The sequence below is a fragment of the Bubalus bubalis genome, chromosome 7 (assembly GCF_019923935.1).
Source record: "Bubalus bubalis isolate 160015118507 breed Murrah chromosome 7, NDDB_SH_1, whole genome shotgun sequence".
In the NCBI taxonomy this organism is placed as follows: domain Eukaryota; kingdom Metazoa; phylum Chordata; class Mammalia; order Artiodactyla; family Bovidae; genus Bubalus; species Bubalus bubalis.
The window spans coordinates 3,406,540-3,423,806 of record NC_059163.1 but is presented as its reverse complement, the minus strand read 5'-3'; the positions used below and the strand labels follow the sequence as shown (position 1 = coordinate 3,423,806).

At 56.9% G+C, this 17,267-nt stretch overlaps 1 protein-coding gene across 29 annotated transcripts in view; it reads right to left on the bottom strand.

The window, feature by feature from the left end:
* The window catches only part of ABLIM2 (actin binding LIM protein family member 2), a 166,077-nt gene that overhangs the window by 103,608 nt on the left and 45,202 nt on the right, over positions 1 to 17,267 (bottom strand). For 27 of the 29 annotated variants that reach the window (XM_025290545.3, XM_044945589.2, XM_044945588.2 and 24 more), the window contains exon 2: positions 12,168 to 12,311. In XM_025290545.3, coding sequence (XP_025146330.3) covers positions 12,168 to 12,311 — 144 coding nt within the window. The other 2 variants (XM_044945605.2, XM_044945606.2) reach the window with 2 other exon arrangements.

Genomic DNA, 17,267 nt, shown 5'->3' with positions numbered 1-17,267 from the left:
CCCAGGACAGGTCCCAGGGCTCGTGGGAGCCAGGCTTGGTTCCCGAGGCAGCAGCCTTCACGCCCCTCCCTGCAGAGGACCAGCCTGCCATCTGGTCCGTCTGGGGTCTTCAAGCGTTGCAGCCCCTAAGCCAGGGTCTTGAAAAACTCTGCAGCCCATCTTCAAATCAATGCTTAAATGTTTTCATCAAAACATTAACCGAGGGAACCTCCCTAGTGGTCCAGCAGCTAAGACTCACTACTCCCAGGGAAAGGGGCCTGGGTCTGTGCCCTGCTCAGGGAGCTAGACCCCACACCCCACAGCTAAGAGTTCACACGCCGCAACAGCCAAATACACAAACAAACGTTTAAAGATTAACCGATTGCAGAGGAGATCATTTCTGGGAAATTCTAAGAATGGGCAACTTCAGTCGACTGGAGATGCCAAAGCAAGACCATGGACCTCTGTTTAAAAACCCAGAGCCAGGCTCTCAGTAAAAGCAGGCATTCATCCCCCTTCTGCCTGGAAAGCCAATTTCTATCCCTCCCCCACAGAACCGTCTGCAAGAGAGGCGCTTCTGAGATGGAAAACGCCAATGGTTCCACAAGAAAAACCCCACAGTCCACATGGAACTCAATTTATCAGAAATTTCTTATGGTCATGCTGTGTGCGTGCGTGCTAAGTCATTTCAGTCCTGTCTGACTCTTTGCGACCCCATGGACTGTAGCCTGCCAGGCTTTTCTGTCCATAGGATTCTCCAGGCATGAATACTGAAGTGGGTTGCCATGCTCTCTTCCAGGGGATCTTCCTGATCCAGGGATCAAGCCAGCATCTTTTGTATCTCCTGCATTGGCAGGCAGGTTCTTTACCACTAGCGCCACCTGGGAAGCCTTTTCTTATGGTCAGTTCAGCTGAGTCACTCAGTCCTGTCCAACTCTTTGTGACCCCATGGACTGCAGCATGCCAGGCTTCCCTATACATCACCAACTCCCAGAGCTTGCTCAAACTCATGTCCATAGGGTCAGTGATGCCATCCAACCATCTCATCCTCTGTTGTCCCGTTCTCCTCCTGCCCTCAATCTTTCCCAGCATCAGTGTCTTTTCCAGTGAGTCAGCTCTTCACATCAGGTGGCCAAAGTATTGGAGCTTAAGCTTCAGCATCAGTCCTTCCAATGAATATTCAGGACTGATCTCCTTTAGGATGGACTGGTTGGATCTCCTCGCAGTCCCAGGGACTCTCAAGAGTCTTCTCCAACCACAGTTCAAAAGCAATAGATCTTTAGCATTCAGCTTTCTTTATGGTCCAACTGTCACATCCATACATGACTACTGGGAAAACCACAGCTTTGACTAGACGGACCTTTGTCAGCTACGTTATGTCTCTGCTTTTTAATAAGCTATGTAGGTTCTTATGGTCACGAGGTTGTAAATATTTAATAGCTTATTCTGGATGGGGTTGTTATTACAGCTACTAATACAAAGTAGTACTAGTATTAATTTACTAGTACTAGTAAAAAGCTAGTTACTAGTAAAAATTGCTAGTACAAATCTATCAGAGCAACACATATGATGGGGCTCCCCTGGTGGTCCAGTGGTAAAGAATCCACCTGCCAATGCAGGGGACACGCGTTCCGTCCCTGGTCCGGGAGGATTCCACATGCCGCGGGGCAACTGGGCCCGTGCCCACAGCTACTGAGCCCGAGGGCTGCAAGTCCTGAAGGCTGCATGCCGTAAAGCCGGTGCTCCACAGCAAGAGAACCCACCGCAATGAGGAGCCCACACACCGCAACGAGAGAGCAGCCCTGCCCGCCACAACTAGGGAAGAGCCGCACAGTAACGAAGACCCAGCACAGCCAAGATCAACACAGAAAATCAGAACGCAACACATATGTCGTTACTACTACACAGAGAGGGTGAAAGCCTTCTGCAGTGCAGGTCTTGATGACACGGATGGTGGCGGTGGAGAGGAACTCCTGGTGTCTGATCGGGGAGCCCCCTGAACGGCGCCCTGCAGGTTCGGGAGGCAAGGGCAACCAGACAGCGTCCGTTCACCACAGGTGGCTCCTCAGGCTGGTAGGTTCGAGAAGAGCTCTCTGGGAATCAGAATCTCCGGAGGGTCTCAGGGTCCCCGGGGCCGGGTTCTGCTCGGTCCAGTCAGCAGCGCCTTTCAGCATGTGGACTGGTCAGCACACTTGGTGCACCCTCCCACAGCGACCTGGGGGCTCCAATGGCCCTGAGGGAGGGACCGACTTAGCGCAGCCCCCAGCCCCACATGGGGCAAGGCGGTGGGCCTCTCCTGGGTCTCCCCGTCGTCCCCTGTCCCCCTCGCCTAGGCCACAGGGCTGCACGTACCATTCCGTGCTAACAGCCGCCCGTGGGCTTGGAAATTCTTCCTTCCATGTCTCCAAGGAGCGGCTGGCTCTTTGGACAGAAAGCTGAGCAGCTGAGAGTCGGGACGCCAGGGCTGCCCGGGTGATGCAGGCTCGTCCCGCGCATCATGCTGTGGGCCCCTGGGCAGGTCCCCGGCCTCTCTGGGCCCCGTGTCCTCAGCCGGGCGGACGGCAGCACACAGAGGATCCCACGAGCTCGCATGACATGAGCCCCGAGTCGTGCGGGGACACCGTCCAGGTCGTCGTTGGACTGACGTCACTCACCTGGCAGACCCGAGGCCGGCACTTGGTTCTGGATCTGGCCCCCTCCCAGCCGAGAGCGAGACCCCTTTGTTCAATCTCGCACCCCGGTGTAGCCCCAGCAGCTGCACCCCGACTAGGGAAGAACAGGCTCCCCGGGGCCTGTGCAGGAGAATTATTGTCCTCTGCAAATGCCTCCTGCAGCGATTCAGCCCTGAGGGACAGCTGGCTCCCAGACACCCTTGGCTCTGGGGTTTGGCTCATTTTCCAATCTTCTTAAAGCTATGGCGGCACTGATTATCCCTCAAAGGAGAAAAGCGTGCAGAGGGATCGAGTGCCCCTTTAAACCGGAGTCTCCATCACGGAGGCACCAGGAGACGGAATGAAAGCAGCTTTTCTGCCCTGCGAGCTGGGTCCCACTGGTGCCACGATGCCCCCCACAGTCCCGGGTCATCTCTGCTGCGGAGCAGACTGTAGCTGCCCAGGTGCCTAAGGTTAAGGCCAGACAGTAAAGCCAGACCTCTGCCTGCTAAAAATAGAGAGTCCAAATACATTCATTTCAGTCGCTTAGGGATGTCCCACTCTTTGCGACCCCATGGACTGCAGCACGCCAGGCTTCCCTGTCCATCACCAACTCCCGGCGCTTGCTCAAACTCATGTCCATCGAGTCGGTGATGCCATCCAAGCACCTCATCCTCTGTCATCTGCCAGAAGTCCTCATCAAGGCAATATGCTGTCCTTACATTCCATCTGCCTGAGCAAGTAGCCGAGAGTCACGAAGGGCTCTGAGCAGCTGTGGGTGACCCCAAGAGGCCCCCTCTTTGGCGGTCAACCATGGTCATTTCTGAGAAATGGTCGGGAGGGGGCGGGCCGTGGTGGGAAGACAATCCGTGTTCTGGAATACTGTTTGGCTCAAAGGCTCTTTTACCGACTCAAAGGAGTGTGCGAACGGCTCCTACCCTCTAACCCAGCCGTCTGTCTCTGGGACTCTATCTCAAGGAAATGACTATGAACGTCCACAGAAGTCCACCCGCACAGTGTCAGCTGCAGCGTAACTACAGGATACTGTGATAAGTGAACTCTGGGCTTTAGAGACAGGAAGCCTGGGCGTGGATCCTCGCTCCCGCTGCTGTGTGACCTGGGGCAAGTTACTTAACCTCTCTGAGCCTCAAAGTCCTCATCTGTAGCAAAGGGTTAATCATACTGATCTCCCACGGTTGTCATAACAAATCACTGAGATGAGGCAAAGGAAACTGATCAGCCCAGCATCGGCTGGAATCCACGCAACCGTTTAACCGCTGGGCCAGGCAGCTGAAGGGATTTGGGCAGGTATTGAAATGTGCTGACAAACCCATGATGGGGAAAGGGCTCACGCAGTCCCTTAAAGAGACACAGAAGTCTGTAGACAAGAGGACTCTGGATGGAAAAGACTCACAAAGGGAGAGAATGGGATGCGGACGGAGTCCCTCGGGGTGGCCAGCTGAGGGGCGCTCTGGTGCTGGCGCCTGGGGCGAGGAGAGAGCGGCTGACGCTACAGCACCAGGCGGACCGAGAACTCAGGCGTCCGCAGAGCTGGAGCGAGCTGGCTGGGGGCAGCGGGTCACCGCCCACCCAGGCCCCAGCCTAGCCTCTGCCGCAGACCCTCCCTCTGGAAACAACAGGCCCACGCCAGCTGAGAGTCCTTCCTGCCCTGCTGTCCACCGCTCTCCCCTGGCTTCCGGTTCCCACGAACGCTCTGGAACACAGGCGTTTGGTCCCTGTCACCCCTGACACCCAGACGAGCTCTGGGCGTGGCCGTCCATGATCCCCAGAGGGGTGTGTCCTTGTGGACAACCCCACCTGCTGTTACCAAGTTACGGGCAGAGCTGGTGCATGACACACACACTCACACATGCACACACACTCATACACACACATGCACACTCACACATGCACACGCACATTCACACACACACACACACAGTCACACACCCCACACTCACACATACACACACACTCATACACTCACACACACACACTCATACACTCACACACTCACACAGACACATGCACACTCACACACACACTCACACAAACACATGCACACTCACACACACACACCACACTCACACAGACCACACTGACATACACATGCACGCACACACACCACACACACACGCACACACACACTCATACTCAGACACACTCACACACACACTCACACGCACACATACACACTCATACTCACACACACATGCATTCACACATACACTCACATACACACTCACACACACACACACACATCCCTTCCCCCTGTCTCCTTCACTCTTTCTGCAAAAATGAGCACACTCAGCCCCTGGGCCGCACGGATCAGAAAGCACCTGCTTTCCTGGCCTCACTTTCTCATCTTCTCAGCGTTTTGGAGTCAGGGCTTGTGCTTCCCAGGCATCGTGACCAGGGCGACAGATGACCCCAGCTGGAAACAGACGCTCCAAAAGCACAAGACTCGGCCACACGTGGAAGGTCCGGAGGACCAGATTCATCCTCCTGGGCAAGTTTCAAGTTGTTTGTAACAACGGCCACATTTTCCCCGAGGACCTGCTGTGTGCCTGGTCTTTGGCCTATTTCCATCTCACCCGCAGTCCCATTGTACACCGTGAAGCTGGCTGGCTTCTAAGACAATCCGGAAGCAGACGCCCTCTCAGACTCTCGTCCAAGCTGCCGTGGCCTCGGGCCAGGCCTCCGGGCCCGTCTCCCTACCCTGCCCTGACCCCCACATCAGCACGGCACCCAGAGGCCACGACACTAAGACACACAGGACCCTCCTGCATTCTTGCCCCTCCGGTGTCAGGGCCCGGGTCCTCACAAGAACCCCTCCAGCCCTCCCCACTTTCTCCTCACTCTGCTCCGGGCAAGCAAGCCTCCTGGTGTCCCGGAAACCGCCGGGCAGAGCTGCGTGCTTCAGTGTCGCTAGCCTGGCTGTTCCCTCTGCTTGCGACGCCCTTCCCTCACCTCCTTCGAGTCATCATGCAAAGGTCACCTCCTCTGTGAAGACTGCCCTGATTACCCAACTTAAAAGAGTGACTTCCTGGCACTCCCAACTCCATCTTCATCTTGCTCCTTGTCTTCCCCTCCCTAGCGCTTCCCTTTCAGTATATAATAAAAATCTACTTATTTACTCTATCTAGTGCTTCTTCTCTGTCTCCCGGCCCTGGAACGTGATCTCCATGAGGACAAGGATCTCTGTTTTGTTCATGGATGCGTCCCAAGCACCCAGAACACTGCCCAGCCCAGAGCAGGTGCCCAGTAGGGTTGCTGAATGGAAACCGAGGCTAAGAAATGTGTCTGAGACCCATGTGAGCAGAGTGTGGGATGGGAACCCAGACCTGGCTGCAGAGCCCAAGCCTGACGACGTCAAAAGGGCCTGGAAAACGACGCGACTCCTTTCACAGATTTTCATATTTGGGTGAACCAAGTCACATCAAGCAAGTGTCTGGGTGGCGGGACCCCAATATGCTGGGATCTCGGGTCAGAATTCGACACAGCTGTCTTCTGTGCTAACAGACCCTGCTGCAGTTGGGCTGGCAACACACCCACCAAGGGAGGAACGTGGCTGGAGTCAGTCAGTCCCCGCCCTCCCTTTCCTCTTTACTGGTGGGAGTGAGTGTGACCCAGTTCCAGCTGGTGAGTCACACAGGAAGCCTGTGAGGGCCTCCAGGAAAAAGCTCTCCTCCCTGATCAAAGGGTCGCTGCTGTTCAGTCGCTCAGTCATGTCTGATTCTTTGCAACCCCATGGACTGCAGCACACCAGGCCTCCCTGTCCATCACCATCTCCTGGAGTTTGCTCAAACTCATGTCCACTGAGTCAGTGATGCCAGCCAACCATCTCATCCTCTGTTCTCCTCCTGCCTTCAGTCTTTCCCAGCATCAGGGTCTTTTTCAATGAGTCAGCTCTTAGCATCAGGTGGCCAAAGTATTGGAGCTTCAGCTTCAGCATCAGTCCTTCCAATGAATATTCAGGGTTGATTTCCTTTAGGATGGACTGGTTGGATCTCCTTGCAGTCCAAGGGACTCTCAAGAGTCTTCTCCAGCACCACAGTTTGAAAGTATCAATTCTTCAGTCCTCAGTCTTCTCTGTGGTCCAAGTCTCACATCCATACATTACTACTGGAAAAACCATAACTTTGACTATATGGACCTTTGCTGGCAAAGTGATTTCTCTGCTTTTTAATAAACAGTCTAGGTTTGTCATCAAAGGGAGATTATCCTGATTAACCACACAGGGCAATCATGTGGGAGGAGGGCCCCTTTGCCCCGCATCCCTGCCCAACCACTTCCCCAGGGTTGAGTGTCAATCTGTGAGGATATGATGTTTGGAGTTACAGCAACCATCTTGAGACCATGAGGACAGGCACTGCTGAAACGCAAAAGGCTGGGGGTGGGGCAGCTGGGGTGGAGAAGTGGAAAAAGAACCCAGTCTTTGATGACTTTGTTGAGCTGTTACATTAACAAGCTCGGGGGGGTAAGAAGGCTACTTCCAGACTTCCTGTTAAGATGATAAATACCCATGTAATTTAAGACACTGTAAGTTGGGTTTTTTCTTTTATTCATCCAAGAGCATCTTCAATGACTCATAGACTGCATTTTCACGAGCGGTGAATAAAAGATCAATCGAAGACGATGCAATCCTCGTGCTTGAATAAACACAACTCTTTTAAAACTCACAGGAAATCTTAGCTGTTCTTGTCATTTTTCAGCAGGTTAAGCAGACATGCTGTTGGGGGAGGCACGCTGATCGAAACCGCCCCCCTGGCCGGGCACCATGGTAACCATTCGCATGAGTTGTCTTATGACAGGAGATCCTGCTAAGGAGTACGGAACTGATAAGCCACCACCGACCGGAAGAGCTCGGGAAAAGTCTAAAGGAGACACCGCGCGTCCGTCCACTTCCCAGAATCCCTCTCGCCGGCATCCATCTTGGCTGAGCGATGCGTGCGCCACCAGGAAAGACTCTGAATTAGAATGATTGGCCAAAGACCGCCCGGAAACTAATCCCATCAGCATAAAACCTGAGACTGTGAGCCACGGCAGAGCGGTTCTCCTGGGTTCCCTTACCCTACTGCTCTCCGCCCGGGCGCCCTTTCCCAATAAAATCTCTTGCTTTGTCAGCACATGTGTCTCCTCGGACAATTCATTTCTGAGTGTTAGACAAGAGCCCAGTTTCGGGCCCTGGAAGGGGTCCGCCTTCTTGCAACAATGCCGCCTCCTGAGGGCAGGGGCCCTGCTGTGTCGGCAGGCTGACAGGGCTCCTGGCACAGAATGAACCTGTGGGTGGGTGGATCCCTGGGGGTCTTGGAACCAGGTCTTCACGCTGACAGACTCCTGCCACTGCCCCCTCTAACATGACAACCCACCTCAGGTGCCTGCTGGGGCTCAAGGATGAGGCCCAGATGCTGGCCCAGCACTGCCCACCCCGGCTGCTAAGGACGGGGTCAGACCCATTCCCACGTCTACTCAGGAGGCTGGAGCTCAGAGAAGGACCCTGGGGGAGGGTCACCTGGGGCAGCCCTCCCAACCCCCACTGACCAAACCCCGTGGGCCACAGCAGGTGATGGGCGGGGTGCTGGACATCTAATGCCTTTTATCCAGTTCCTAAGATCAGTGCCCCAGACAATCCTTTTAAACACAGCAAGCATTTCCCCTGGGTCTTTTCAAATCAGCTTTTAAAAAAGAGCAATCTAATGGCTTTGGCTTTATGCACAAACATAGCACGTGCTTCTGAAGGAGAACAGAGGAGATTGAACCTGGGCAGCTCTGATGACCAGAAGAAACGGGTCGGGCAGGGCCCTGGCCAGGGTGTCGGGTCACGTCCGCCCTGGGAAAGGTCCCCGGGCACAGGCGCAGCCCTGTGGGCCTAGGGTTGAGGGAAGGGCACAGGGTCACAGCTGAGGGCAGGGCAGCGGTCCTCAAGTTTTCTGTTCAAACGACCGAACTCAACACAAGAGCTCCCACAGAGTCTGTGACTTGATGTGGCTACAAGTGGGGGGCTCCTAGAGGGGGTGGGGGCTCTCCCTGCTGCCCTCCTTTCTCACCCCCCTTGTCCCCCTGTCCAGGAGGCCCCTCCAAGGAACCCGAGAGGGAAGACCTTCATTCGGGGTCTTAGCAAGAGACAAGGATGGAGGATCCAGGGCCAGGGCAGTGCCCATGTGCCCCTGGGGAGATGGAGTGGCCAGCAGGGCCCGCCCCCCCATGCGGACCCCCGACAGGGAGATCTGAGCTCCCGAGACACCTGGTTCACAAGCCCCGGGAGGCACCACCCGGGCGTCCAGCCAGATGCCATCACAAGGTCTGGCGGGAGCCTGGGCTCAGAGGGCTGGGGGCAAGGCCAGGCCCAACACTCACTCCAGCCAGAAGGCCTGGCCTGTCGCAGGGTGTGCGTCGGGGCAGAGGGGCACCCTGTCCACGCAGCTCCAGCCAGCCGGCTGGGCTCCTGCCTGCCCCATGTCCACTCTCCACCCGCCCGTCAATCCACCCCCCAGTCCACCCCCACTCACCCTCACACTCCAACCGCCCTCCCTGCTTCCTTCCCCAGCCTGCCCCACCCCATCCACCCCGTCCACGTCCTGCACACACAGCCAGTTCCCAGGTGCACCAGCTGAACGCAGAGGTGACCTGGACACTGCGCCTGCTACCTGGGCCAGGTAAGCTCAAGGCACTACATTCATCCCAGGTGATGGGAGAGGCCGAGGCCTGTCTGCCTGGACAGCCCACTCTGGTCCCTGCCGGGCAGACGGGCTGGAGGCAGGGGCCCGCTGGGGACCGTGGCACTGACCTGAGGGGGTGGGTGGGGTGAGGGGCGGGGAGCACAGCTGGCCACCGGGGTTTTCTCTCCTTCCGAGGCCCCCGCGAGGTCTGCTCCTTCTGTCTCTCCCATTCATCCGTATCTGTCCTCCCCTCCCTCTCTCCCCCGGCTTTCTCCTGCTCTCATCTGAAGATCTTCGGGTCTAGGGTCTCCAGCAGCTGACTGGATTTGCCCCCTTGGGCAAGAAGGGTCCCCCCATTGCCTCAGTTTTCCCTCCTGGGAAAGGACAGATGTGGACCAGGAGATCCGTGATTCTGAAGCTCCGGGGCAGCCGGGTGAGGTGGCAGGACTGAGCACAGGGTCCGTCTTGGCTCACCGATGACCGTGGCCTCCCTGACCCCCTGGCCCTCGCCTCCTGCCCCCTCTTCACGGGGACACAGACCCCGCTGGGGGCCCGCACCCCATCCCTCTGTGCTGGGGTGGGGCAGAGCTGAGCCTCATGGGAAGGGCCCCCCAATCCCGACTCACGCCAGTGGCTCCCCCAGGGGACAGCTGTGAGCCACAGCCATCCTTGAATCCTCATTTTCAGTGGACATAACGCCACAGCCACCCCGCCCCCCAAGACTGGGGGGCTTTAGAAGGAAACACACGAGAGAGCTGGGCTCACAGGAAGCGCTCAGCAGAGGTGAGGGCCAGGGGAGACGGAGCCACTTCCAGCGCCGTGCAGGACCAGCGGGCTCCCTGGGGGCCCTGCTGCACCCCTGGGGGCCCTTCCCAGCCCTCGGCTTCGACCACTAAGGGCCAACTGTCCCCACTGAGCTGGTAGGTTCGTCTCCGGACCAGACCAGACTGCAGCCTCCAAGCTAGATCTCAAGCCTTGCTACTCAGAGCTTTCAAAGGCCAGGTCTGGCACACAGCGGGACCTCATGGGACCACGACAGGCTGCAGGGACTCAGGCACTTAACGGGCCCCGTGGAGCTGATAGAAGCCACGGTGCTCCGTCATCTTACACGTGGCGTGTTTGCTTCCCTACCTCGACCAGGAAGCCCAGGCCCTCGCTGCCTGGGGCCCATCAAGGTCCATCTGTGAAGCTCCCTGCATCTCTGGACGGCGTTCAAACCCACGGGGTGGCAGGCTGTGAGAACAGCGTGTGCTGCCCAGAGGTCAGGTGGGGCTGCAGGGCCCCTGAGAGAAATCTTTACAACTACACGGGCTTCCCGGGGGCGCGAGTGATAAAGACTGAGAAGGCAATGGCGCCCCACTCCAGTACTCTTGCCTGGAAAATCCCATGGACGGAGGAGCCTGGTGGGCTGCAGTCATGGGGTCGCAGAGGGTCGGACACGACTGAGCGACTTCACTTTCACTTTTCACTTTCACGCATTGGAGAAGGAAATGGCAACCCACTCCAGTGCTCTTGCCTGGAGAATCCCAGGGACGGCGGAGCCTGGTGGGCTGCCGTCTATGGGGTCGCACAGAGTCGGACACGACTGAAGCAACTTAGCAGCAGCAGTGATAAAGAACCCGCCTGTCAGTTCAGGGACATAAGAGATGGAAGTCCGATCCCTGGATTGGGAAGATCCCCTAGAGAAGGCCATGGCAACCCACTCCATTATTCTTGCCTGGAGAATCCCACGGACATAGGAGTCTGGTGGGCTACTGTCCATAGGGTTGCAAAGAGTGGGACACAACCGAGCAACTTAGCACGCATGTATAAATTCTTTGAGTCTGGACACCATGTCAGATTGGTTTGATTTGTCCATCCCTTCCCCCAAATGCTACTTTTCATTTCTTTTCAGGAAAGTGAAAGTGGCTCAGTCGTGTCTGACTCTTTGCGACCCCATGGACTATACAGTTCATGGAATTCTCCGGGCCAGAATGCTGGAGTGGGCAGCCATTCCCTTCTCCGGGGATCTTCTCAACCCAGGAATCGAACCCAGGTATCCCGCACCGCAGGCATATTCTTTATCAGCTGAGCCAGAAGGGAAGCCCAAAAATACTGGAGTGGGTAAGCCTATCCCTTCTCCAGCGGATCTTCCCGACCCAGGCATCAAACCGGGTCTCCTGCATTGCAGGAAGATTCTTTATCAACTGAGGTATCAGGGAAGCCCTGTTTTCAGGAAACTAAATATAAATTCACGAAATCCCTTTGGGCACGACAGAATATGCACTAACTTCAGTGCAGGGAGGAAGGGCAGGCTGGAAGGATGCTCCAGAAAGCCTCAAACAGGGGGATTTCATGTGATTTATTTTACTCTTATCTTTCTGATATTTGAATATCAAATTATCTATTTGACTTTAGTGCATATACATGTCACTTTGTATAACCAGATAAAAAGTCATTTTCATCTGGAGCAAGTGGTAACGTTCTCAGTCCCACTCCGGTGAGGACAGGGCGTGCCTGAGGTTTGTGGTCCAGCTCCGCCCCGTGCACCCCAAGGCGCCGAGTTCATGCCTCCAGCAATGGACACTTACTGCATGGCTCTGGGCCCAGGTGGCCACTTTGGCCAGTGGATCCGAATCCTCTGACACGGCTACAGCCATCGAGAATGCTGCCCAGGACCAGACCTCGTCCCCTGACCCACTGCCCCCTCGGACAGGAACTCCTGTCAGCCCCAGAAGGGATGCAGGCAGGCCACGCTGAAAAGATCGCGTCGGTATAGAAAGGTTGGGGATCAGTTTCTCCAACAGCCCAGATCTAACGAGTTTCTGGGGACGTGGGCTCAGCCGCACGGCAGGGCTGTGCCTGGCCCCGCGGTGGGGACGGCCGGGATGCTCACCTTTGCAGATGAAGCACTGGATGTGGAAGTACTTGTTCTGCACCCGCAGCACCTCGCCCCTGCACACATTCCCGCAGGTGTTACACAGGATCGCCGTGCTGGGCGGCTTCTCCGGGGGGCTGGGAGCAGCCTGCGGCTCCGGCACTGCAGGGGGAAAGGAGCAGCGTTAAAAAGCGGGATGAGCCAGGCGCAGGCGAGCAACCGGCACCTCTTCAAGCTCTAAGGGCCCGCATAACCCCCTAGCATGACCCAGAGGGCATCGGGGGACCAGCGGAGGGCAGGAGATGGGAGACCCTGACGGTGGTCCTGTCCCCCACCTCCCTGGCCCTCCGGGGCCTCAGAAGCAAGGCACCCCCACCCCTGGCTCTGCTGAGCTCGCGAGTCCTTCTGCAGACGGCAACCCAGGTCCTGTGCCATATAACGAGAGCATCCTCCTGTGAGCTCACTTGGAATCCACTCTGTGGCCTGGGGCCGGTGACCTGAGTACCATCACTGTTCCCCCCTACAGCCAGCCATGACTGAGGGTGGTCATGGAGACCCTCAGAGGGATGGGTCAGGGTGGATGGCCAAAGGGCCCACTTGTGGAGCTCCGGGGGTTCCGGGAAGGGCCACCGCTCATCCACACCCTCCAGGGGCGCCTACGGGGGCCAGTGTGAGGTCACTGGGGCCCACGGAGCGGCCGTGCCCGGGGAGCTCCAGCCCAGCAGTGGCCACAGCCAGGTGGTCAGGGGATGACCAGGGGCTGGGGACCAGCTCCTCTCAGGCCTGATGGGGCTGGAGGCCTGGGGGACCTGGGAGGCTACTGAAAGAGCATGGGGGTGGGGATCCCACATGCCTGGCTAGGGGCAGGCTCGCCCTTCTCAGGCTGGTCCTGGGTGGGAGGTGGACCCGGGATGCTGGGGCCAGTGTGGGCCGTGCTCTCTGCCCGGCGGGCTTCCATACCAGCCTGCAGCACTGCCTCCCCCGCCCCCCCGCCCCGAGCTTCACGTGACTCCCTGAGAGGAGCTGGTCCCCTTTCCTCCACAGGGAAGCTCGTCCACTCCTCTGCCTGCCTCTGGCTCTCTGCCAGGTGCAGGGATGGAAGCAGACCTCCTGCTCAGCCAGCTCCTAGTGCACAGCCTAGCATGGACCCACATCCTCCAGTCCCACCTTCTGTCAGCCTGGGGTCCCCTGACCCGAGGCTGAGGCAAGGATTGGGTCCTGGCGGTGTACCCAAGGGACCCCAGGTGGCAGGAAGCAGTGGGGAGGAAGGAGAGTGTGCTGTCAAGGTATTCTCCCCCTCGGAGACCCTCCAGGGCATCCCTCAGGAGGAGGGCAGGGGGCTGGGGCACCGACCCCCCCATCCCCCAGGTCAGGGCTGCACAAAGCAGGGCTCTTGGCCCCCTTTTCTGGGCTGAATGAGTTCTAAGGTTTTAGCAGAGGTCCAGAGGTCAGGAGCCAGGGAGCTTCAGGCATACAGACACACAAATACACACTCACACACACATACACACTCACACACACACGGACAGACAGACACACACATATAGAGACACACAAATACACACTCACACACACGGACAGACAGACACACACAGAGACACACAAATACACACACATACACACTCACACACACAGACAGACACACACACACACAGACACACACACGGACAGACACACACACACAGACACACAAATATGCACTCACACACACATGGACAGACAGACATACACAGAGACAGACACACAAATAAATACACACACACACAGACAGACAGACACACACATACAGAGACACAGAGACACACAAATACGCACTCACACACACATGGACAGAAAGACACACACATACAGAGACACACAAATATACACTCACACACACGGACAGACACACACATACAGACACACAGAGACACACAAGCATACATTCACACACACATGGACAGACAAACATAGACACACATACATACACACAGAGACACACAAATATACACTCATGCACATGGACAGACAGACATGTACACATTCACACACAGACACACATACAGAGAGACACAGAAGTATACATTCACACGTGCAAGGACAGACACACACATACACACACAAATATATAAGTATAATATACATATGTATAATACACACATACAAACACACAGAAACAGATACACGCTTGCATGCACAGACACTGCTTCAGCACCATCCCTGATGGAGCCCTAGGCATGGAAGCTCTCCTCACTCCTGTAAAGCTGGAGGAGGCGGGATGTCACACAGAGGACGTTTCCCCATCCAGCCTCCAGCCTGCCCCCCCAGCCTCCAGATCCTCTTTCCCCACCGTCCCCAGTGTGGGTCCGCAGATCCGCAGTGCAGGACTCCCTCCTCTAGGTCCCACCCGTGGAGAGGGCCGGGCCATGCAGGGGACACCAGGCCTTCCAGGAGGAGGCCCTGAAGACCCCCAGGGTAGCAGCTGTCTGGGGTCAAAAGCCATCCTGGGGCTTCCCTGATGGCTCAGTGGTAAACAATCCACCTGCCCATGCAGGGGACACAGGTTCGATCCTGAGCCCGGAAGATCCCACGTGCCGCGGAGCAACTAAGCCCGTGCGCCATGACTCCTGAGTCTGTGCTCGAGGGCCCAGAGACGCAGCTGCTGAGCCTGGGCACCCCACAGCCCATGCTGTGCAGCGAGAGAAGCCACCACAATGAGAGAGCCACGCGCTGCCACTAGAGAAGAGCCCCTGCTCGCTGCAACTAGAGAGAAGAAGTCGCGAGCTGCAAGGAAGAGCCAGCACAGCCAGAAGTAAATAAGTGAGCAACTGACAGACATATATATTAAAAAATATATATATGTATACCAGGACTTCCCTGGTGGCTCAGATGGTAAAGCATCTGCCTGCAATGCGGGAGACCCGGGTTCAATTCCTGGGTTGGGAAGATCTCCTGGAGAAGGAAATGGCAACCCACTCCAGTATTCTTGCCTGGAGAATCCCATGGACAGAGGAGCCTGGCGGGCTACAGTCCATAAGGTCGCAAAGCTGGACACAACTGAGCGACTTCACTTTCACCTTTCACTTTCATATTTTAAAAAGTCACCCTGTCTGGAGAAGCAGGTACAGGAAAGGAGACAATTGGCACAAACAAATACCCTGGCATCACCCCCAGCACCCCAGGCCCAGTGTTAAGGACCGCCTTGAGGTTTCAGATGGGTCAGGACCAAACGGCACACTGGACAGTGCGGAGCCTAGCGAGGGCCGCAGAGCCCCGCCGGCCACCCTGGGTGCCGTGGGGACACCTCCACCCTGGTTTACGTGCCAGCAGCAGGCTTGCCCCTCGCTGTCTTTTCCTATACGATCCTCACAGAAACCCCTTCATCCAGTACTTAATCAAACTGCTGGGGGGTGGGGTCCTGGGCTGGAATTAAAGATTCCCCACTGGGCCTGAGGACTGAAACCTCAGGCAGAGCTGACTTACAGCTGTACACCGCCCTGGGGCTGCCTGGGACTCACATGGGGCTGAGAGGCTCCTGAGTTACCCCGTCTGCATCGGAGACTAAATCAAGATTCGGGGGAGGGTTGGTGGGGGAACGAATGTTGTCTTCTCACCCACTAAGCATATAAAGGACGGCGTGCCCTGTGGCTCCATGAGTGAACACGCAAGGTCTCACACCAGCACCTGTGTGGGATGGACCAGTGTCAGGGGCGGGCGGCGGGGCCAGACCTGGGTACAGCCCAGCCTCACCTCCAGCAGGCAGTGACCTGGAACTCCCGGCCACCCAGGTGTTTGTCCATCCGCCCTCTGCTCACAGCACCTGCCCCAGCGGTGGCTAGGACCTCAGGCAGAAAGGCTTGCGTAGCAAGCAGCCCAGAGTCCCGCAAACCATAAGAGATCAATACACAACAGCTCAGTTCAGTTCAGTCGCTCAGTCGTGTCTGACTCTTTGTGACCTATGGACTGCAGCACACCAGGCCTCCCTGTCCATCACCAACTCCCAGAGTTCACTCAAACTCATGTCCATCGAGTTGGTGATGCCATCCAACCATCTTACCCTCTGTCCTCCCCTTCTCCTCCCGCCTTCACAACAGCCGCTGTCATTCGCAAGAACTCACAGCCTGGCACGGCCAGTTTCCTGGTTAATGGACATATACTTGATCTGGGGTGAAAGCTGCTTTAAGAGGGTCGTGTTGTGGGAGCACCAGCTCTGCAGCCTGGAGCATCCTCCCGGGGCTCTGGGTGGCTGGGTGAGAGCAGGGTGCTGCCCCCTGGTGGTGGGAAGTAGACACTGCCCAGAGGGGGCCTGTTGTGGGTACCCCCTGCTCAGCTGTCCCCTCCAACCTGCGGGTGCCTGCGAGTCCCTGGGGTCCCAGCCTGAGGCTTCTGCGGATATGAGGTTTGGGACTTCTTACCCCTCAAGGTGGACTCAGTCTTCAGACCTCGTGCAGCTGCACCAGTCGGGTGTTTTGCAAAGGGGACCAGTGCTCACAGAAGCCTGCAGAGCGAGGGCCACGGCCACTTCTCCTGCCGCCCAGTGAGTGGACCGAGGCCGGGGCAGGCAGCCCAGCTGGCACGTGGACACAACAAGAGGGAATCAGGACCCCCTGCGTGGCAGGACAGGGCAGGAATGGGCCCTTAGACGGGGATGGGGTGGTTTGGGCCAGACCTCGTCTCGTAAAGAACTCTTGGGATGAGCTGTGAAGCCATGAAAAGCCCTGGAGGGGCCTCAGGTACTTGTTACTGAGTCACATAAGCCGGTCTGGAAAGGCTACACGCTGCACGACTGACCCCACGACATCATCAAGACAGGCAAAACCACGCAGACAGTAAACGAGCAGCGGGCGTCAGGGCCCGGGGGCGGGGAGGGATGAACAGGCGGGGCTCAGGGCATTTCACGAGAAACAGTTCTGTGTGACCTCACGGTGGTAACAGACATCACTACACCCTGCTGGGCTCCGTCGCTCACTCGCGTCTGACTCTCTGTGACCCCGTGAACTGTAGCCTGCCAGGATCCTCCATCCAGGGGGATTCTCCAGGCCAGAACACTGGAGTGGGGTGTCTTTCCCTTCTCCAGGGGATCTTCCCAACCCAGGGATTGAACCCAGGTCTCCTGTACTGCAGGCAGATTCTTTACTG